Source organism: Lates calcarifer, linkage group LG16_LG22 (assembly GCF_001640805.2).
Source record: "Lates calcarifer isolate ASB-BC8 linkage group LG16_LG22, TLL_Latcal_v3, whole genome shotgun sequence".
NCBI lineage: Eukaryota > Metazoa > Chordata > Actinopteri > Centropomidae > Lates > Lates calcarifer.
The window spans coordinates 24,814,686-24,838,481 of NC_066848.1; the positions used below are offsets into that span (position 1 = coordinate 24,814,686).

The window sequence follows — 23,796 nt, forward strand, 5'->3', positions numbered from 1 at the left end:
TCACACTCACATTCACACCAACAGACAATTTAGAGTCACCAATTAACTTGCATGTGTTTGGACTGTGGGAGGAAGCCAGAGAACCGGGAGAGAACCCACACAGGCACGGGGAGAACATGCATGAAACTGTAAACTTGTAAACTTGACAAAAAACAACAACTGATACACTGCTCTCTCACTTTCAAATGCAAGAGATTATATATGACAGCATGTTCAAGTGTGAAAAATGTCAGCTTGAACTGCAAACTAAAATTTGACCTCCACTCTATTGTGGTAAAACAAGCTGGATTACATCAGCACACCTTTCTGAACAGACCTCACCTCATTGCTCAGAGTGGTGAACTTGCAGAGGGAGATGATCAAATTGTCAAAAACATCACTGAAGCCATAGTGAGCTGCTATCATTGCGCATTTCCTGCAAAGAAAGAAATATATGAATACACACCTTCAAACCTCACTAACATAACATACTGTATTCTTGAGGATTTCAGATATAAAGGTGAGGTGGTCTACATCTCAGAATGTAGTTCTTAGACCAATCAGCAGACTGGAGGAAGGTTCAAATTATGACACAAATCTCCCCCTTAGAAACTCAAATTCAAAAACTAAAATATTCTCATCAGCTGTTGTGGATATAAAATATAAAAATACTACTACTACTACTACTACTAAGAATAATAATATCTTATCAAAAGCATTTTTGTGTAGATACTTTATCTGGACAGAAGAAATGTCTGATATTTCCAGTACAGCCAAAGCCTTTTTCCATTTTCAAAATTAGAAGCAAAATTAGAAGGGAAAGTTTGACTGAGTGGACTTTAGCATTTAACAGTTAAATAGTGTGTAGTCATTTTGAAATGAAGCTTGTCCAAATGCATCTTGACCCTGGCTGCCGCAGCAGCCTGTCACTGACATTTAGACTAACATCTACAACTACAAACACCTTGAGTGGCTGAGGACATTTTGTGGCGTTGACAACTGGTGGAGGACATATGAGGGTGGTTTCATGGTGTTTTTTTAAATTGCTTTCTCCCTGTTCCATCGTTAGCTGCTGATTATTTTAAACTTGCTTACCTGAAGCCAGTGATGGCTTTCTGGATGATGCTATCGTCAAGGCTCTTGTCAAAGACGTAAGAGAGGGCAGCGATGGTGGGACCCCAGGTCATGGTGAACAAGTCATGGTCATAGCTGCCAGGCGGCAGGTGGAGGAAAACACCCTCTGGTGTGGCACCGCGGTGTAGCAACACACTCCATACATAGTTCTCCTTCACTAAACCTGTCTGCTCGTCTGGCATCACAATCTCTTCATTCCTACAGAAGAAAACATCTCCGCTGTAACACCATTCTTGAAAAGGCTAGAAAGTGAACCTTTGTCAAATCTTATGAATGAATTCTTAGGAGCAGGTGTGGGGAGTGTGCAGTGTGTCTGTCCTGACCTAACACCTGAGTTTTAGTATTGATATCAAATTAATATTTTATTGATGTATTCTCATGTGTTAAGTACATAAAACTTGCTTTAATTAAATTGTTTAAAAAAGGGAAAAGTGTGAATCAAGAACAGTGTAATATCTCCAGTTCCAGCTTGGCTCCTTTCATTTTTGATGTTTATCATTATAACCTGAACATCTTTTGGTTTTGAACTGTCCCCTTAGACCCTATATCTGTCAGTACTTCCCAGCTGTATACTGTGTAAATAATATCTAGTGATACATTTAATCAGAATGAATCAATTAATGTGACCTGGACTCAGAAGATGGGTGGATGAGCCAATTAAAAAATATTAGGTATTTCTCATCTTAATCAGAGATGCTGGCTAACAGGGCTGAGGTGAGTGCTGTGTTATGTTGGCAGCTTACTTGATAGCGTTGTAGATATCCTCCAACATGTCCTGGTCAAAGTCTTTGTTTCCATTTACTCCCTTCAGATTTTTCTTGAATTGCTGTTTTAAGGAAAAAAAACACTGCAGTTAGTTAAATTGTCAACCTTTGTCAAACTGGCAGAAACCTTACTTTGACAACCTCATGTGCTCCTGAAAGAAAAACACACACCATCAACATATCAGTCAATGCATCTCAACACAGGAGTTTCGCTCAGACAGCCAAGCCTCTGTCATTCAGTGCTTAGTTTACCGAGCATCGAATCAACAATTAAAAGGGCCTCGGGTGGAAACACACTTGTTATGTGTCACTTAATACACTTTAGTTGAAGCTTTAGGAAAACAGGGATTAGAGCCAAGAGCCTCCTGTAAACAAACATAACCACCCGGCGATGAGTGACAGCCTCAAGGCTTGGTTTTCTGCCTTGACTTGGCAGGTTTGTCCTGTTGGCAGGTATGAGGAGGAGGAGCAGGGGCTCCTCTGCAGGAACAGAGAGCAGTGAAGACAGAGAGAGCAGGAGGTTACCAAGGATCAGGATTATTTTTCATGCCATCCCATATCAGGGACACTCACTGTCAGAGAGTCACTAATGATAGCGAACACACAGGCTGCCAAAACAAACACATGGTGTGTTTTATGGACAAAATAACCATAGTACCACTGAACCTATCCCGTTCCTCACTTAAACATGACATGTCATTGTGAGATCCTTGGGAAAAAGATCACATACAGACACAGTAATGCTGGGCATAGCTTTCACATTTCAAAAATAACTCCACTGCCAACACATGCTGTGGTGAATACTATACATTGCAAGCTGCTAAGTAACTGACGTGTTAGGCGCCACTTTTATTGGCCCTCTCCAAACTACTGTGTGGAAGCCTCTGCCTGTTCTGTCTGAGCCTGGAGTTCAACAAGCCCTTTACATTAAACTGCCACTGACCTTTCGAGAATGTGTAGGGATAACAACATACAGCACTGGCTGTATGATCAGGTTTGACTTGACTCAAGAAGGATCAATTCTACAAATTATGTGTATATAAAAGAGAAGGAGACAGAGAAAGAGAAAGCAAGCTCTTGCTATTGTTTGTCAGTGAGAGTGACCGACCCACAATCTACTGACAAGCTGCCCCAGACACTCTGTTTAGTCTTCATCCCCTGTCAATCAAAGGCAGAAAAAACAGAGACGGGAGATGAAGAGAGAGACAGAGAGACACCCCTCCTCCACCCCAGCCCTCTGCCGCCTGTATAGGATGAGTTCACCTCTCAGACGGACCACCACTGGCTACAGCTGTTGGCTGTGGGCTTTCTGAGCCGCCAAGCTGCACCAGTGCAAATTCTAGCACTCACAGGGGAATGTCATACTATCAGAGACAAATGGTAGTGTGTCCCAGTGAGAGAAAAAAATAGATATATGGACACAGAGCATGTTTTTTCCCTTTTCAGAATTAAATCTGCAAATAAACTTTTGTTACACAAAGGCACAAACACAACAGATTGCTGCCAGCCCACGCCCTGACACACACACACACACACACACACACACACACACACACACACACACACACACACACACACCTACATGCACTCGTTTCATTTCAGCTCAATCCGAGTCTCTGCTATGTTTTAAACCTTTCATGCATAGTGGTCACTACAGTGGGCAGCAATTAAAAAGCTGTAGTCTTGTACATGCATGGGTTTTGATGGTAAAGTTGCACATCAGCCAGAGTGCTGTTCCATACACTTCCACCCACTGGGCAGCCGCTGTAAGTCTAAACACAAATTACTCAAAACCAAGATGGCCAGGGAGTCAGATTACAGATGGCCAGAAATGCTGAGCAGCTCAGAAATATCTAACCAATCATTCTATAGAAGGAGACCACTGCAGGCAAACATAAAGTACATCTAAGGAGTAATACCAGTGTTAAAATTTCAAAGTATTGATTTTATATTAGGAGGAAATTACAACTAATTCATCTGTTTAAAAAAATCAAAGTTCATAACAGTTTTTTTCATACTGACAGGATTTCATAATTCATGCATGAAAGGGTTGTCATTTACTATTGCGTTTCTCTCCTGTCCCTAACCCCAACCCTAACATCCTCCCCTAAAGCAAAAACCTCTGTCACAAAGTCACAAAAACAGGAAAAACCTGAATAAATGAGTGCACAAACACAACAAATGTCCCTCAGCGGTTGCCATCTTGGCTACATGGTGGAGGGGGAGGGACCACCAACCTATTTTCAAAGTTGTGAAAATGGCGCTCACATCTTGTGATCATTTCTGGTAAGTGCACAACTTTAACTACATGGTGAAATAATACAGACAGCAGAGAGCAGGAGCCAGGGTTAGGGGCTTGAATCACTATTAGAGTGGCATTACAGCAATCACACAGTCTAAAAGTAAAACGTACTTAGGTTAAATTCCAGCTTCCCAATCCCCAAGTGGTGACCTTCACCACTCCTCTATATATTCTACAAATACACAACTTTCCACACCTAACTGTTGAGCATGTGAACATGGTTTGTGTGTGTGTGTGTGTGCGCGCGTGTGAGATCGAGTCACAGAGATCACTCACCTCTACAGTCATGGGGATGTTCTGCTTGCGGACATTGTGGTTATGCTGGTCAGTGTTCAGCATTATGACAGCGTAGGCCAAGGCAAAGCCTGCATCGTTGCTCATGAATGGAGAGCCGTTCACTTTCTGCAAACACACACATACAGTAGACTCAATATAACACACAATAAACAGTACATCACCTGACGCTTAGAACCACTTGTGTCTAACCAAACACCAAACTGGAGGAGTGTTTTACTATAGGGTACAGAAAAACAGCTAACTTTGTGTCTGGACTGAATCTCACTGTGACCCCATAGAGTGGAATCATTTACAGTGTCACAGCCTAAAATTACTCATTAGCTCTTTCGAGGCTTCTATTTGTGTGTAAGTGCTCAGCCTAAGAAAAGGCCTTTACTATGAATAGTTTCCAGGTAACATGGCTCCTCCGGCTATTTTGAGAAGTCAGATGTTCCGCCCCTGTAGAGTTTGTCCTTTATCCATCATTGGGTATATGTGTGTGTGTCTGTGTTAACACTTATGTCATCCTACTACTATAAACTGGAGGGTTAATCATGTGACAGCGGTTGATTTATATTTTTGCCAGCTTGACAACAGCTGGAATTATCTGATGATGGAAAAGATCATTTGTGACAAGGTTGGCTTTGCTGGATAGAAATGGCAGGAAAGGTTCTGTGTGTGTGTGTGTGTGTGTGTGTGTGTGTGTGTGTGTGAAATGAGCTATGAGTACATGAGTATCAGCTGTGTTTTAAGATATGGTGTAGGCCGTATAGCAGGCTGGACCAAGTCACTGTTTTACAAATCACAAGTCTATAGAGGTGCAACAAAGAAGTCACTGCTCTGTAAGCCACAGTCCTGGCTGTAAGCACATTCAGTCTGAAATACCCTAATGGATACTACATTAGTGTTGAATCTCAGTTTTAATTTGAGTGGGTTTACAACAATACTTTAAGAATTGTGTGGGAGATATATTTAACACAAATTGTACTGCCCAAAGTGCAGGGGTTCAAAAGTAATTGGACAGTTGGCTAAATGTTTCTTGGTGTGTTGTTTCAACAGGAGTTAATGCAAAAGAAAGCTCAGAAGTTGCACAGTTGACAATAAGCAAAAAAACTGACACATTCTGACTGCACAGCAAGGCCACAAATACTCTCCATGATGTAGACATACATGTTTCCTTGTCAACAATCAAGAGAAAACTTAATGACCAGAACATCAGGGGATTCATCACAAGATCCAAACATCTGGTAAGACTCAAAAACAGAAAGACCAGATTGCAGTTTGCAAAAAAACATGCAACAACTGGTAGAATCCTGGAACAACGATGAAAGAAAAATCAACCTCTATTCATCATTCAGCAGGACTACAATCCTAAAAATATGATAAAAGCAGCCAAAGGTCTTTTCAGGGTGAGGATTTTGACTGGCCGCGTCAATCACCTGATCTCAATCTCATTGACCTGCATTCTGCTTGCTGAAGACCAGACTAAAGGCTAACAACAACTAAGAGGGGAAGGAAGCTGCAGTGAAGACCTGGGAGAGAATCACCAGGGAAGATACAAAGCATCTGGTGATGTCCATGGGTCGAAGATTCCAAATGCTGCTGGTACATGACAACAGAACCATTAAGACATTTTTCAGAGGCTAAGGAAATGGGCCTTACATGCCAGTTGTCTGTGAAGGTTTCCAGGAGTCTCTGGATGACAGGAGCCTCCCCAGGTAGTCTAAAGGCCTCAAGGTACAGTCGCAGTGCCTCATCAATACGAAGCCCCTGGAAGGCGAATGTGCTGCCAAAAAGATTCACATCATTAAAGCAACCTCAGTTTTTTTTAATGCTTTAAGCATTTTTTATTATTAACACAAAACGCATTGAAGCATCACAGGAACCAAAACCTCTGTATCCTTTGAGAACAGATTGTAAAAATGAACAAATGCACAATATGCCCTGGAATTTCCCCCTACTTCACAAAGCTGTCCAGGAGCTCCATGTTCTTGCGATCACTGATGTACTCTCCAATCATCTTTTTGTCCAGTCGGGGGTTTTCTCTGAGCCACTGGGCCACCTGGTTGTTATCCATGGGGTTACTGAGGAGGCCTTTCTCTTGCAGGAACTGGATTCCTTTCTTGGGCTTCTGGTTAAACTGCTCTGTTCCTGTGATCAGCAGCTGGACACATAACAAGAAAAGCAGTTTGAGGGTGTAGAGGTACATTTTATCACTGGCTGTGGAAGTGTCACGTTAAAATCTAGATCAATCAAAACCACTCACCTTTTTCTTTGTTCTAATTTCCATCAGTTCTTGGGAATCAGGTAAACATGTCGAGAAACGTTGTGGCTTCTTGGGAGGTCTCTTCTCAACTGGATAAAAAAAATGAGAATTTATATCAGTTTCAACTTCAATTTCCATCCAATGTTCAGGAAGGCTTAAACTGTGCTCAAGATCAAAGTCTCACCAGCATCATTGTCTCCTTGATCCTGTCTCCCCAGTTTCATCTTCTCTGCCATCAGATGTCCACTGGTTGGTGGACATACTGGTGCATTCTCGGTTTGTGGAACACTCATACCATTGGTACTGCTCTGTCTACTAAGATCTGAAAACAGAGAGAAAATATGCTCTGTTAAAAAACAAAACAATTTTCAAGGTCAACACTGGTGTTTTTGCACTGAAGCTATGGATGTCTGATTTGTGATATTTGTATCTTTACATTTTAATTATTTTTTAAATAATTATTACTATCATTAAAGAAAAAGATGAATTCTAGAAAAAACAGCAGTTGTCCATAAAGTCACAGTCAGATGAATGCAGGGGTGTGTATACCAGTTGTAGTGTCAGTTCCACTTTTGGTTGAACCTTCTCCCTCTGCCAGAAGTGTTTCTGACTGGTCTTGCTGAGCAGTGCTGCTGAGCACTTTGGCCTGGCAGTAGGCTTCGGTGCTGTCAATAACTGTGAGTAGAGCCTCCAGTGACAAGAGGTGGGTGGTGTAGAGCTGCCCTGACACGGGGAACGCATTCTGTAGCAAGAGGGGAAAAAACATTTTTCAATTACAGCCTCAAGTGGCATTTCACAGGTTCTAACCTTTTTGCTCTCAACAGAGGGAAGCAGCTCATTCACCCTTAATTAAAGCTAATCAGATCATCCTTGAGTCCAAATTGAATAAATTCCCTCAAGATGTTTGAAAAACATGGAAATAAAGCACTTTGTCTGAAGTTTAGCCTGTCCAACGAGGATTTCCACATCTTGCTAAAACAAAGAATTTATCATGTTTTGAATAGCAAGAATTCAAAAATCATCAATATGCTTGGACGTGACCCCTTAAAAACATGTTACCTTGGACAGCAGTTTAGTGAGGTCTTCAAACAGATTGGAGCAGTAAAAGTCACAGTCATAGTTAATGTACAGCTCGGTGACAAAGCTGGGGATCCTCCACAGCTGGACCAGAGCTTCCAGAGCCATCTCCTTCATCTCATAGGGCATCTTAACGTTCTCTGATGTGATGATGTCCATCAGTTTCTTAAGGTACATCTGCCAGTTCAGCACACAGGGTAATGATTATTAGGTGCCCAGGATCAGTTTTACAATATATCTGAATTACATATGAGTAACTGCACTAATAACACAAATAATAAAATGTTACCTCGAGCTGAAACTTCAGATGAACTCTCATGCTTTCGAAAAGCAAGAAGCAAACTCGAATGGAAGAAGCATACAGGTTCATACGATCAACACTCAGCAACTACAACACAGACAGGAATAATCAGAAAAGGGATGTTAAAATATTAATAGAGTAATAATATTAATACATTCATCATGATTGAATATTTGTTCCTTCATTGACTCTGAATGGAAGACCGAAATCAAAATGATTGAAACTGTGCTGGAATATCAGAAAATGATACATTCAACCTCTTTCAGTTTATAGATTTCTTGACAAACAAATGGATGGCACGACGTGGCAGAGATTGTCGGCCCTCCTGTTATGTAACCATTACCAAATATTTTAGCTTGTAAGCAGCTCACATATGCCATAATAGCATGGTAAAATAGGTTAAGGATCATTTCAAGCCGTCAAACACAAAAATCTTAATCAAAGCAAAACTTTGCACAAGGTGACAGATTTAAACATATAATGGGTTCCACCAGAGCACATCCCCAAGTGTCACCTTGGAGTTTACCAATGCAGAGTAGCAGGTGCTGCAATTTCCTTATTCTTCCAAATTCTAAGAGTTTCTGAATTGAACTAAATAAATAAATTAAGCTTCTTCACTGATTTAGAGAAAACATCCCATCAGTATCAACTCAAAAAATGACAACACAGGTACACACACTACAAGCATTATTCTCAACATGCTACTTTACCTGGAAGAGATGTCTGCAGAGCTCGTCTTTGACCAGTCCTAGTAATGACTGGTAGTTAGCGATGTGCGCTGACTCAAGTGCTACAGTCAGCAGCTGCAGGCCCATGTGCATCATGGCGTCAGTGTTGTGGCGGTCGTGGGGGTTGGTCAGTGAGATCAGGAAGCGAAAAAGCTCCCTTAGACATGGAAGGCCATAAGGGATGAGGGACGCTCCTAAAAGGGAGGCAAGAGGAGGATGAGAATAAAGATGAATTTAATAACTCTGGAGATGAAACGTGACAAGTAAAGAAAATGACCATAGTGTGTAAAGTATAATGTTTGCTTGTTAACTGTTAAACAGTAACAAAACAATTTCAGGTAATCTTCTCTTGCTGGACAATAGTGGCATGAAGCGATAAAAAACAGAACAGAGGTCAAAAAGTCACAGCACAAGAGAAATCAGAGGTTTAAAAACCTTCAATATCCATACCGTCTCTTTGTGTGGACTGTGTGAAGCGGACTCCACGAGGGTTAACATAGTCCATGTCATGGACAGAGGTGTTGTCTGACTGCTCAGCAATAGAGTCTTTGTCCTCCAGAACCTCAGGGATGGACTCCACTGAGGCCGACTGAGCTGGTTCAACCTGCCTGCCCTCAGACTAGACACAAATGGAAACATGGATCCCACTAGAGTCACTTGAGTACACATACACAGAGTCACTAACAATATGCACAATTACACAACCTGAACAAGTCGACAGGGAAAAGCTTAAAAAGTTATTGACAAAATAAGTACGGTATTTGTGGTGCAAATGTCGCAGTCATAGAGAGATTTGTCTCCTGATCGATATATTCCAAACATTCCTACCTGTGCATCTGGAGAGCCAGGCTCAGTCCCAGGGAGTGTGGTAGAAATGCTAGGGGTGTTTGCAGATGAGCTACACTGTTCCAGGTCAGAAAGGTCCTCCCTGGAAGTGGCTTTCGAGCAGGTGTCCAGGCCGCTGTCTGTGGTTGTAGGACTGGAAATGGATGAGCCAGCGCTGTCTGAGGCTGGTAAGCTAGAGGTGGACAAGCCTTGCTCAATGAAGGGGACACCACCTAATAAAAGAATTGCAGTCATACAATGGTGTGAAATGACATGTTTCACCAGTTTCCCACATGCAGAGCTCTCTAACACTGGACAGGGTTCTTCACGGTCTATTTTTTCCCTACCACAGTTTTCAACAGAAAACAAAAAACTGCAGAATTTGATGGAACTTTATCCTAAGAAAAGTCCTGGACACAGAGGAGGGGCCACTAATGATTGTGAGTGTATTATTACAACAGAATGTCTCTTACCTGAAAGGTTGTTGTTGCTGAGGGTGCTGGACTGGGTTGGGTCCATCTGACCAGAGGGACTTCGGACCATGTGGCGAGGGGGCCTTGGTGAACGTTTTTGCTTCTTCCATTTGGATGACTCACTCATTCCACCGGCACGCATCTTCAACTAGAGAAAACAGAGTGGATGACTGAGTAAGAAGTGAGCTTACCAGACCTCTAGAGCAGTCTCTTTATCTCCACTTGAGGCTACATTAGCCTCTCTTGGAATAACATGGCCAGCATTGATTTTGATCCTTTTATTGAACTGTCCATCATCTACCAGACAATGTTCTGGGAGTGTGATGCTAAATCAGTGGAGTGCTGTGAACTGTCTCAGGGAGGCTCATAAGAAATCTTCTTAGATTCTGATATATTACATTTATTCTTTTAACTTTGTACAACTTTGTACAGCTCTGGCAACACTACAGTTGATTATGATCAGACAAATAAAGCTAATTTACAAAACTGAAGCAAACATAATCATCTTGTATAATGTAACTGGGACAAAAAGGGAAGATGGTATTCTCAAGGGACTTCCTGGTTAAATAAAGGTTAAATGAATAAAAGATACATGCTAAAAAAAAACTAATAAAACCCCTCTGGTTACCAGGGTAGCCAATATTCCCAGACACATAATTGAGTGATCTCACTTTCGGACGATACTGAGTGCAGTTCAAAACAGAAATCCTATGTCATCACAGCCTAAAATGAGCATAGCTTCAGGTGTGGATCAACATAATTTCATAAAACAATGTACAGAAAAAACATCATAGCATATACATGCACACAAATGTACACTAAGAGCCACAGCCACTTATTCTACTTTGATGTGGGGTGCTGTTATTTGAAAAGGTTCTGTTTCACTGTGATCATATTTCTGTCTTTTGAATTTGTTTTGTGATCTAATCTAACTTTTCTTCAATGAAACATTAATCTACTGAGGCATGCTCTATCCTGCAACAGATAAGAAAGCATTTGGATGGTATGATATAGAAGAAGCTGAGACATATGCATGAGGGTGTAAACCAAAGGATGATTTAATTAGAAACAAAATGTAATAATAATACACATGTAATGTGACATGTCATAGTGACCTATGTTTAACATGATAAAGACTAACCAGAATCATCTAATCGTCAGTTGCTTTGTTCTTCAATAACAGATGATCATTTACTAAGTACAGCACATGTCAAGTTCCTTCTTCCAGCCATGTTTACAGGCTGAAGAAGTGGGAGGTTAGTGAGGTCTTAGAACGGGAGAGGGGTAAAGGTTACGGGGGAGAGATTGTCCAGCCTTAATACTTGAAGTCATCTTCCTTACCTGTACTCGTTTGTTTTTCCACAAGATATTGTAAGCCTCAGAAGAGAAGGGGAGTAGGCAGGTGCCCGTAATTAGTGATGGGTAACATGTCAGCAGTGGGACCAACACACTCAAGCACACATGTTTATGCGTAATGGTAGGGGTTTGGAACCCAAACAGGTCCCAGGCTTTGGAGACACAGACACAGACACAGCCACTATACACTATACACTCTATATACCAGGGAATGAGCAGCCAGCTAATGAAAAGGCAGTCTGAGTGGACAGGCAGACAGACCATGCAAAAAGCAACAACTGCTGGATCAACTGCTTCCAGCTCAATATTCAGGTCTCACAGAAATACTACATCTATATCAGCAACATGACAGCCATTCAAACAAAACAGCAAAACAGGGGCATTTTGGGTCAGGGTATATTCATACAGTATGTACTTTGTTTTTGCTCGTATGAGCCACAGCAGAAAAAATAATGGAAATGTTAAAAGAAATCAAAATACATGAAAAGCTGTTTTCAGCTGAGCCTGAACTGAGCTTGGGACAGTCTCATCCACCACATGGGGGAAAGTCCTGTAATATCCCCATTAAAAAGCCTTGGGAGACTATTTTGTGCTGTGTATTGTGTGTTTCTTTTCTTACACAACCAAAACATTCTGTTTAAAAAATTACCAGATAAATCCTAAAACTGTGTGGCTGTGTTGCTTGTCCAAGTTTGTTTTCAACTGTGTGCAGGGCTCATTGCTACAGACACACTGTGCTGTTCTCACTGAGACCTACAGCCACAAGAAGCAGTACTGAGCAAATTCTGGCTTGGCATATCAACTGAGGTGGAGAACATGCTACGGCTGAAGGCTTACATCGCTCTACCTGGGCACATTTGGCACGTTGCCACTATACTGAAGCTTAGCAGAGTAGCTTATTTCCTGACCTGACCTGTTGAATATTTGACAACTGCCCCACACTGCACTGCCCAACACCTATTTGCAGTCACTTGCATCCTGTCAGGGTTCCAGTGACATGTCCATATGTGTAAACAGGGCATAATCTCATTCTCATTCTGAAGCATCAGGGACTGTCTCCCATGCAGTGGATTAGATGCTCCCAAATAAGGATATTTCCATCCAGTCCCTGAAATATTATTGACCTGTCTGCACCCCTTGCTATACACATACCTTTTCAGGCAGATATGCCAGTATACAGAGTTATCAGTTTGCGATGTTCAGTGCATTCCTGGACATATTTTTTGAGTATCTGATAAAGTGTTTATTCAGCTGTCTATAATCATAGAGTAAGGGCATCAGCTCAACCACCTTAGGTACAGACATAGGTGATGGTAGCATTTGATACTTGTATTTAGACAAGTACTAAAACTAAGGTTCACATTTTTATTAGTATAAGTAAGTATAAGTACCCTCTCTGAGCCATCCTAACTCTTTCTAGACTGCTCTGCACATACAGTATAAAATGCAGTGTCAAGGATACAGGGTGGGGTGAACTGAAAGATGGGCAACTCAAAGACTAAAAATTTCAAAAAGGAAAACTTAACAGCAAGAGCAGAAATAAGAGAGGGCTGCATTGTCAGGAAGAGGTAGCAGGAACACGACAACCATTGGTATGTTAAGGTTTATCCAGACTTTTGAGTCCTTAATTAGACTGTTTAATAAATCAAGGCAATTTTAGCCAAGAAGTTGTAAAGTAAAAAGAGTTGATTTCAACATGCAGAGATAATATGGCTGATCTTGATATTTAGGACAAGTTCACATTTCTCAGTCACTTAAGTGATGCTCAATAAGTGTGTTTCACAGGCACAGAGAATGTTCAGACAGGAATCTACAAAACAGCACAATGATAATGAGAGAAATCAAGACAGTAAAAATAGAGAAAAAAACACGATAACAGTTAGCAAACACATTCAACATCTCAGTCCTGTTACCTTTTTCATGTTGGCGCCCACATAACTCTTGGCCTCCTCTTTGAACTGGGGTAGTCTGTCAGAAAAAAACATACAATTAGTAAACACAGTCTTTGGAACAACCTTTGACATAAATCATTGCAGACTGTGCAGGTACCATCCTCATAGTACAAATGATTGTGAATTTGTAACAAAATAACTAATTGCTAATGCCATCAGCAGTTGTTAATTGATTTTATGTTGTTGCTTCCTTAGTTTTCAACATAGTGTAAACATTAAACTTCCTAGGAGCATATTCCATGTTAGAGAGAATTATGTGATGTGACTTTTTCCAAATTAAATGTGAAACTGTAATTATTACACATTAAAATGATAAAATGTGTGTCTACATCATTACATTAATAGTGAAACATAGAGCTTGTCCTGTCATTCACTGGGTTGTTGAAGTGATTTGGTGTGAATGAAGCATAAGCCAGTGTCCTGCTACTTTATCAGCAATTAGCACAAATAATAGCTTCTTGTTGTGTGTTGGTGACAAATTTTCCTCCTTGCAATGACATCTCTATGAGCAGATGTTTACAACAGCAGTTAACTAGATATTGACTGAATAACTGTTGAGGAACATCAATCATTACAGTACATTATAGTTTGAATATCAGAACATGCCACAATAAGAGGAGGCTCAGAGAAATGTTATCTTTCCTCTTCTGATTAGATACTGCATAATTGAATTTTACATAGAGTAGAGGAGGGAAGCTGCTTTTTAAAGGGGCTATTTGTAAGTATTCTCTGCCACCAAACATGTTTTCTTCCCAGGAGCAGGTGGTGGTGATGGTCACTGCTAAGAGCTTCAGCCATCATCACGTTTTTAAGACAGCAAGTTAGAATACGCCAGCTGAGCTTAACAGCAAAAACAGCAATATCCCTGGAAGTACCAACTATATACAAAAAGTCAGTTTTAGTCCTGGGCAGTACTACTCATAACTGCAGAAATGAACCAGGGAGAAAATCTGTCAAACAGCAAAGACCTACACCTGTCACAGATAATTATATCTTATCAACAAACTTTAACTTAGCTATTATTAAAAATCAGTTTATTCTTATTATATACATTCACATACTCATATTCACATCTTCAATATAACAGTGTAAGGTTTCAATTGAGTCTGAGATGACAACCAAAATATCCCCCACATGGATCCCCACACATGCAGATTTGTCAGTGGAGTCTGGTAGTGCTATATAGTGGTGTTTCTACATAGTCCCAGGGGATGTGGAAAACGTTAAAGTATAAATATATAGCTTGCACGTTGTCATTGTTTCTGTTTTTGTTCACTTTCATGTCTTAGACAACAGAAGAAATCTGAGTTTGATTGATTCAGATGTGTGGGATTTATAATCAGTGGTTCACTTTTACATTCACTCTCACTGACTTCAATATAGTACTCTGCTGTGGAATTCTGTTAATGAGTAGTGTCCATTGTTGCCAGGGAAAGCATGGAGTCTGCTTACTTACATACTACGAGTTGCATTAGCGGGAATGTATGATCCATTGTTTTGGAGCCTGCAACTATGATTAATCTAGCAGTTATTTTAATGATTAATCACATATAACTTGGTCTATGAATAGTGAAAAATTCTGATTCCATGTTTCCAGGGTCCAAGGTGACACATGTCTTGTTTTGTCTGACCAAAAGTCCAAAAGCCCAATCTTCTGTTTCACCTTTGAGAAGCTGGAACCAGTAGAATTTTGCTATTTTTGCTCAGTAAGTTACTCAAACATTTAACAGATTGTCATGATTGTTGCAGAGGACTGTTTGATTAACTGACCAATTAATTCCGTTCTACAAGCATATCCAAGCCCCCCTCTGCTTTGGTATCTCTTTAATGTATTTTCTTAACCCAAAAAATATTAAACAATTAGTGCAAAGGGGTGTTGAGCTGCTGAAGAAGCAGGATGACAGTCATAATATCCCCATTTTCTACCTGAGCCACAAATAAACTTTTCAAGCATTTGATGAGAAATGCTGGCTGCTGTTCTCAGGCACTGCACAAAGACTGTGTATGTGTGTGTGTGTGTGTGCGTGTGTGTGTGTGTGTGTGTGTGTGTCTGTGTGTGTGGTGTGTGTGTGTGTGTGTGTGTGTGTGTGTGTGTGTGCGCCACTAGGTTTCTGTGGACTCTAAAGCTTTGCTGGAAAATGAGATGTCACCCCCATTCTCTCTCTCTCTCTTCACACACACACACAGACAAACAAAAAAAGGAGCCAGCAGCCTCCTTCTGACATCAACTCAGCGTTAATAGAGTGTTGTCTTGCGAGCACGATTATTGGATGATCTGTGGGTCCAACAGATTAACATGCCTAATACTTTCAGCAGGCAATCTAAGACTTCTTCTGAGGGGCTGAAGAGAGCTGCAGCTCATTATTCTCTGATGGGGGGGGGGGGCAGCCCAGACCCATTCATATGGTCGGTGGATAAGTGGGGGCTGGGGGTTGAACATGAGCAAAATGAGATGTGGGAGGTGTGTGTGTATGTGTGTGAGCAGTAAGCCGTATCAGAAGGATGTAGTAAAAAGCTCACACTACATTTGTATTTCCTGTTCAAGTGCAGGGATGCCTCTGTTTATGACTTTGGCTGCCATGCTTTTCTATTTCTATGCTCAGACAGTAAAATCTTTTGAGAGGACATGATAACAAGGTGCCATACAAGAGTCTTGCCAATAAATAAAAACAGGCCAAGAATGCTTGGAGGGAGCGTCAGCGAATGGCGACAAGCTTGGCAAAAACCAACCCTGGACTTCACTGTCACTTTGTGACAAATCCTGCATCAAATAGTCTTGGTGGAGACACACGCGCCTTCAGGGAGGAGATGAATCACACCGGAACTTTATTTTGAGCTCTGTTTGTTCTCCAGGTGTGCTCCTTCACATTCAGATGAGCAGACAAGCTTTTTTGTAGCTTGTTTTCCTGATTGCTTCTGTCTGCCATCACTGGCAATGCTAGTTCTGTGTGTGTGTGTGTGTGTGTGTGTGTGTGTGTGTGTGTGTGTGTGTGTGTGTGTGTGTGTGTGTGTGTGTGTGTGTGTGTGTGTGTGTGTGTGTGTGTGTGCGAGCATAGAGAGCGAGCATGCTTCTTAGTATTTATGGGTCTGGGAGCTTTGCTGTTGAAGCAGAGACCAGCTTCATCTATATGCAGATCATACAGTGTGCATCTCTCTTGGCTCATCCCTTTGTCTGTGACTGAATGTGACTGGCACTCTGATGCATCTGGAAGGGGTTAGTGGGGATGGTGTGTGTGTGGTGTGTGTGTGTGTGTGTGTGTGATGGAGGACTCCTTATGCTAAATGCCAGAGGAGAAACCATGTTATGACATTAGTGAATCTGTGGCCCACTGACCTGTGCTCAGTGAAGAATAAAATTCATGAGCTTCACAGGGAATAATGAGGTCTGAGAGACAAATATATGCAGAAAGCCTCTGCTCTATGATCCAGCAGTGATAGAAGGGAGCAACCTGCTCTTCCTCTGTGGTGAGACATCTTTAGATTTGGGGTATGAAACCGATTTTCACTTTCCTGTCCTACTTATTAAGTGAAAGGAAAAAAGTATTCCATAGCAGCATCAATTCTATCCCTACAAGAAGTGTTTTGATTTGATAGTTCACCTTACAAACAGCCCCTAAACAGGAACTATGCTTTGACATATCTGAATAAAGTTGGTGTTAACATACTGAGTCCTAACCACTTCAGGAGTACACCCACTAAGATCTAACTGAACAAAAACATCTATCATAACACATCTATAACCATCTTGATCCTAGGGTTATGGTTCATTTACCTGGAGAACAGCAGCTGCACCATGTCAACCAGTGTATGTTCAGCTGATTTCCTGAGGAGTTCTGCAAACACAGGAGAAACAGACAGAACCATACAGAGTGAAATAAAGAAGTAAGACACAGTAGAGAGTGAGAGACAGCCAGACAGAGACATTTAGACAAACCTCAAGGGGAGTGCAAACCAGACAGAGCTATGATAGCAGAAAATAAAAGAATACTTGTGAGCTTCATCACAGGTTTAACAGATTAAGTACTATCTGAGGTACTTTCCTTTCTCAGATTGTTGGATTTAAATATGTTTTAGAGGCATGAGGAGTTAAAAAGATGAAGTATTTGACAATAAAATCAAAAAGATTATGGAAAAGTCAAACAAACAAACTTCTGCATCACAGAAAATATTTCTGACTGTATCCCTAACCCACTAGTCATTTCATGAACCATCAAGTTTATCCCAGACTGCAGACCAACGTTACAAGATAGGCCAAAAAATATGAGCTGCTTAAATGTTTTGCAATATGAGTTGATTGTAAATGACGTGAAACAATTTCATACCAGGTTGTGAGCATTCTTGGAAATGACAATCATAAGGTGTTTCATCAATATCTGATGTGACTCACCACTTAGGCGCATCTCAAAGCAAATCCTGAAGCAGGACTGCATGATCTCACAAACAGACTCATTGGTCAGGTGGGCTCCAACTGGGGTCAGCAGCAGAGTCCTTAGGACCTGAAACAGCACAATGCGACTGTAATAAAATGTCTCATCAAGCTTACATGATGTTTATTCAGCACAGAGAAGTCGTGTTTAAGATACGGAACTCACTAATAAACTCTGTGGACACACAAAGCAGGAGCTTGAAAAATGTGGGGTTTATTTGAAGACTGATTAATCCAAGTTTCTGTTGTCATTTAAAAAAATTGTATTAGTAAAACATGTGTATCAACATAAAAATATGATATTGTCAGAAGGGTGAAAAATAGAGATATTATGTTTAAGCCATCTTGACCTGCTCCTCTCATTTCTATTGACTACGTCAACATGAATATAAAACAACACCATGTAAATCTCCAGGAACACTGTGATGGTTCAGTGTAGCAGGGAGAATGGAGCCTCAGTCATCTGAAGACTTGCTGCTTCTCTGTGTAACTGTGGTGATCAGGTACAATCTCTTTCTAACTGAGTGACAGTCAGCGGCTTAAACTACTGGAATGAGACCCAGCAAGTTAAAGAGTAACTGCTGAACTGTAGATCAGTTAAAAAGACTTAAAAGTCATTAAAAACCAGCGTTCATCTCTGATATCCAGCCAGGAAAACTTCAATCTGACAACAAAGCTGAAACTATAAACTTCACAACTCTCTCATTTGACATACTATACCTGTAGGATTTTCATGAGAACAACTTCATCACTGGCAGGGTCTGTTCCCACAAATCTAGCATGCTGTGACTGCATCTGCCATGTTCTCAATGGCCTCTGCTGCTGCTTCATGGTTAGCATCTGTAAACATGCAAGAAACACAATTTTCTCAAAAGGATGACATAGAAAATTCAAACTTGAAGTCAAACATGATTCAACTGATAAATGAGAGCTTTTAATGGGAAAGGACAGTGAAGGAAGTCATGTTTCTGACAGCAGCTGGAGTGAGACTGATTATGTGTATGGAAAATTTGACAAACAACATTGTGCTTGATGCTGAGTCAACTCATGTCAGTGATACCTGCAGCTGAGATGGGCTTTAGTGACACAGAGATTTAAATGGTAACTATATGTTTACTGTTGAGATGGCACTAATGTGGTGAGAATGAACTGAACTGCACTACACTGAAGGGTGTTTCAAGTGTTTAGTCAGTGAATTGGCAACTATTTTGGTACTTGAATCCAGCGTTCCAAATATGAATGATTTCTTCTATGACAGTAAACCAAATATCTTTGGGTTTTGGACAACTGATTGAACAAAACAGGACCCTGTAAAGACATCATATGAGGGCTGTTAGTGGGTTGTGTGAACTTCGTCTGGAGCAGTTGTAGTTATTTGCCGACTACATGATTTATCAGTCAGCGGAGAAAATAATTATTAGATTAAAAAAATAACTGTTATTTGCAATGAGAATCAAATATCTTTGCAACCAAGACAAAGTATGTGCCATCCATCATCTCCCTTTGTTTGTAGCCTACACAGGGATGTATTACAAACTGTAAATACTGCATCCTACAGACATTTTTTCTATCCATGAATGACTCCGAGTAAAACAGACAATTCTATAGTAATATTACATTACAAGGTCTATTAGCATTAGGGTATCTGTAGCAGCCTGTTAATGTCTGCAGCTGTTATGTCTACTACATCAGAGAGGTGCACACTTGATTCCCAGTGGAACGGGACACCTTCATATGCTGCCGGGCAACTCATTTCCACCATCCAATGTTAGCAAAAACAGGTAGAGGAGAGCAGTGTATAACCAGCCTCACATGCTGCATGTGGTGGAAACCCACTGCACGTCTTTAAATTCAATTTCTGAAAGGAAATTTTCACTCAGTTTAAACGATTCTGTGTCAAATATGACACAAAACAAATCAGAATCCATCACCATTTCAGTGGTAATGTAAATGCAGGCTGGGTGAGATAATGAGTAATTAATGTTAGTGGGTAATTATTGTTAGTAAACACAACAACCAAGAACACAGCTCAACACATAAACAAAACTGGACAAATCTAGTATGGTCCATCCACATTGTCTTTCAAACCCTCGGATCTAATGACCAAATGTGGTCTTTTGTTGAAGGCAGGCTGGGACAAATTGGCTGTCAGAGCAACAGGAGCCAGTGTTTTGAAACCTGAGCGGCTGGCCAGCTATCTGCCTGGAGCCAGCCTGTTTTCCTTTCCCATCGCCCTTAGGAGCAGTAATCCATTAACTAATAAGCAGAGGGGGAGAGAGGAGGGAGCAGAGGGATGGAGGGAGAGATGGAGAAAAGGAGGTGCAGATCAAGATTTTTCTTGTAACACAACAATGCAATCAGTTGACATGAAGACATGATGTGTGGTAAAGATGGGCAACTTAGGGTTTGTAGTGACACTTCTGTGTGAGCACATGGTTATTTGCTGACTTTAGATAAGTGACGTTTTGGGAAACTATCCATTTAGCAAATGTTTGGGAAATTTTAGTAATTGATGGCTGTTGTGAAGAACTGGAGTACACAGTATGTCAGTAAGAAGTTGGTACATGTGGTTAAGGCCGTTGAGACAGAACAATGCCAACATCCCTCCAGAGGCGAGGGTGACAACAAGCGTGGAAGTTGTGCTAAAAACATGCAATGCCCAGACGCAGAAACTGGAGCCACAGGGGGATCCGGCAGAATGTCATAAGTGATATAAAACACTAATCCTTCTCTTGGCACACAGTCTACACAAGCAGTGTCCAAAGGAGGGGCTGGGGGGGGGGGCTTGTTAAAATAACACTGAGGAAAGGAGAGGCTCAACATGTGTGTACGTGCCTGAGGGTATGTGGGCAAAGTCAATAGGGGGTTGAACCAGCTGCCACATAAAGAAATTTAAGTATATCAGACTCTGGTCACAAAAATCAAAGACGTGGCGTGATTGAGAGCGAACAGAAAGGGCAGAGTGGCTGTTTTTTAAGTGAGCAACACAAAAAGCTCTCGAGCTGCACACTGCTTAAGGGCCAATACATCTTTAGAAATCAAACAAAGGGACTGCTGCATTTTCCATGGTCAGAGAAGAAAATTAGTTTGTTCACCTGTTCATCTTCTGAATAGCACAAGATCACCTTTCAACCACGCTGCTCTGCTCCCAGCTTTAGCTACACAGTTAGTGTGCACAATGGTAAATACATGCAATGCATATACTTATAGGATTCTGTTTTCCTGTTTGTGAGTGGTGGTGTTTTTGCATTTCCTTTTCCAAAGATCAGCCTTTTTCAGTCATTTTTTACATGTATTTTTATTTTAATTTCAGGGGTACTCTCGCTGTTTAGTACTGCATTTACATTAAGTCAGGGAAACTAAATAAAATAACCCTGATGACATCATTAGAGCCACAAAAGATATCCCCTGGCATTTACAGACTGAACACTACTGCAAGACTAGTTGTGCTTTTTTTCCTTTCTTTTCATCTTATTATTTTTCTCTTTGTTTTTATCTTTTCTCCTTTCATAGTTTTATCTCATTTAATTTGGACTATTTTTGACTACATACATGTCCAAAATGCTTCAGCAGCTTTGTCAGTCCAGTAGTTATACCACTTATCCTTGAGGGTTGGAGAGGTGGGGGGGGCTGGAGCCAATCCTAGATGACATTGTGCAAGAGACAGGATAAAACCTGGAAAGGTCACCAGTCTATCACAGGGTCAACACATGCTCACATTCCTACTTATGCCAATTAATCTAACCTGCTTTTCTTTGGACTGTCGGAGGAACACCGGAACACCTGGAGGAACATGCAAACACCACAGGGGAAGGTCGCAGGCAAATCTAGAACCTGTGAAGTAGGTGTTGCTCTTCTTTGCTGAACTTTCTTGCTGCTCATGCTAATGATGTATTTTATTATAACAGCCATTTTTATTTAATAACAATTTATTCAACCTTAAAGTCATAGCAGGCTACATCTGCACTCTAAGCTCATCTCTTCTGGCAGTGGCTGCAGCTTAAGCCTTAGCTGAGCCTCGCTCTGAGCCCTATGTGGACTAGTGACCATGCGGCTGCTAGCAGCTCAGTGAGGGGCTTTGCTGACTCTGCTGGGCAGGAGAAACAGAGGGAAAATGAAGGAGGAACAGGGGACAAGAGATGAGCAATGGGAAAAGAGAGGCTAGAGCAGAGATCTGGATATCTGTCAGCACCGAGGCTTAGTTTGCTGCTCCTTCCATGCCAGTAGACCTCAGGCCACAGATTTAGAGGAATTACCTCGCACTAAATGAAATGAATGAGTGAAATAACTATGTGTGGGGGAGACCTTTCCTTTTTTTTGGACTTTAGACAAGCCGAAAAAAAGGAAAGAAAGAAAAAAAAGAGGGTGGTGCAGTTGGTGCAGGGGGTATATTGGCGGGACAAGGGGGAAAATGTTCAGGGTGACACCCTGAAGGGGAGGATCATATTCAACACAGCACCCAAGGATAAATAGGAACACAACTGCCTGCTGGAGGCTGTTTCCTCATTTGAGATTTATTTAGAGAGGGATGATAGTGTAATATGTCTAAGCCTATAACTGACCCCAACATCAACACATTCCACTCTTTGCTGAAAGCTTACGAGACATAAGAGTAACATGAATCATTCACCAAGAACCACAATCCTGGAGCAAACGTGCACCGACAGAAGCACATTGAACAGCATCTGTCTAACTGCAGGTAAATAAAACTGATGTGAACAGGAGGTATCTTAAGTAATCCTAATGCTGATATGATCCCAGCCAGGAGATGGCAGTACTTGACAACACCAGTGTTGTTATACTGTGTGTGCAATTACCACTCAAATCTACTCAGCTATCCTGAGAGTAGACATATTTTATGTTTTGACTTTCATGATTTACTCTGAACTAGAATTATGGGAACATGTGCAAATTAAAATAACAACCTGCTTTTTAACAGTATCATTTCCTACTGCTTGGATTATGTTTTTCCTGAATGAATGTTACATGATCTAGTTGGACTGCCAATGTACAGTATGTCATGGGGCATTATCATTGTACAGCATGTATTCAATACATACACAGTAGGTTAGGGCTAGGATTGGAGCATGTGTAAAGTCCTAGTTAGTTTGGGTTACCTTCCTCATTTACTCTGCGATTTATTTGACTTTGCTGCGTAACATTACAATTTTTCATTACAATTCTGCTTATCTACTGTATCTATCACATCTATCTATTCTTATCCCTACACATATTGATTTAGGAAATGAAAAATACATACATTTCAACCAGAGATACAGCTGTCAAACAAGGAAAATACTCTGATAAAAACTGCCACTGCAACTGCCAGCATATATTTTTAAAACACAGAAAAAATCTGTTGGGGTCTGAAATTTTGCAGAACAAAATGTAGAACTACTGTGCTCACTTAAAATCAAACAGAAATCAAACGTGGGCACTGAACTCCATTACAGAGAAAAAAAAAACACTTTTTAAAAAGCTAGCTGGAAAGCTATGTATAATTTTGCTATTATACAGATGACTTCAAATTACTGTTTGATACAGAATAAATAACTCTCACTGAAGCTAAATCTTACACACAGTCATTCTACACTTGCATAAGAAAATATGTCTTTAGTATCCTCTGGGAGCTTCTGACACATTCCTCAGATTAGGTTTCAATTCTCTTTGAACTCACATTGAATATGCTGCTCATAGCTCCACCCTGCCCCCACCACCAGAAGAAAAAGGATTCATGGCTAAGTAAAACAAGAGGAGAGGCAAGTGTGTTTCGAAGCTGCTGGAGACTGCACTGTTTGAGGAACAAAAGTCAAAGAGAGATGCAGCAGGACTAATGAAGTTGTTGAACCTCATGTTTCCTGCAAGAGGAAAGTGAGAGCCGTTGCCTCGAGAGCAACTGAGCTGCACTGCCACAGTTGAGAATCCCTTGGAACAGTG

At 41.0% G+C, this 23,796-nt stretch overlaps 1 protein-coding gene across 1 annotated transcript in view; it reads right to left on the reverse strand.

Moving 5' to 3' along the window:
- gbf1 (golgi brefeldin A resistant guanine nucleotide exchange factor 1) overlaps positions 1-23,796 on the reverse strand; it is a 76,878-nt gene that overhangs the window by 16,596 nt on the left and 36,486 nt on the right. The window contains 20 exon segments of the mRNA XM_051076441.1: positions 322-415; positions 1,075-1,311; positions 1,857-1,939; positions 4,456-4,581; positions 6,118-6,241; positions 6,417-6,619; positions 6,722-6,810; positions 6,906-7,043; positions 7,271-7,463; positions 7,781-7,975; positions 8,088-8,186; positions 8,810-9,021; positions 9,278-9,446; positions 9,656-9,885; positions 10,126-10,273; positions 13,395-13,449; positions 17,206-17,266; positions 17,821-17,929; positions 18,580-18,642; positions 18,644-18,699. Of these exon segments, the coding sequence (XP_050932398.1) occupies positions 322-415; positions 1,075-1,311; positions 1,857-1,939; positions 4,456-4,581; positions 6,118-6,241; positions 6,417-6,619; positions 6,722-6,810; positions 6,906-7,043; positions 7,271-7,463; positions 7,781-7,975; positions 8,088-8,186; positions 8,810-9,021; positions 9,278-9,446; positions 9,656-9,885; positions 10,126-10,273; positions 13,395-13,449; positions 17,206-17,266; positions 17,821-17,929; positions 18,580-18,642; positions 18,644-18,699 (2,684 nt within the window).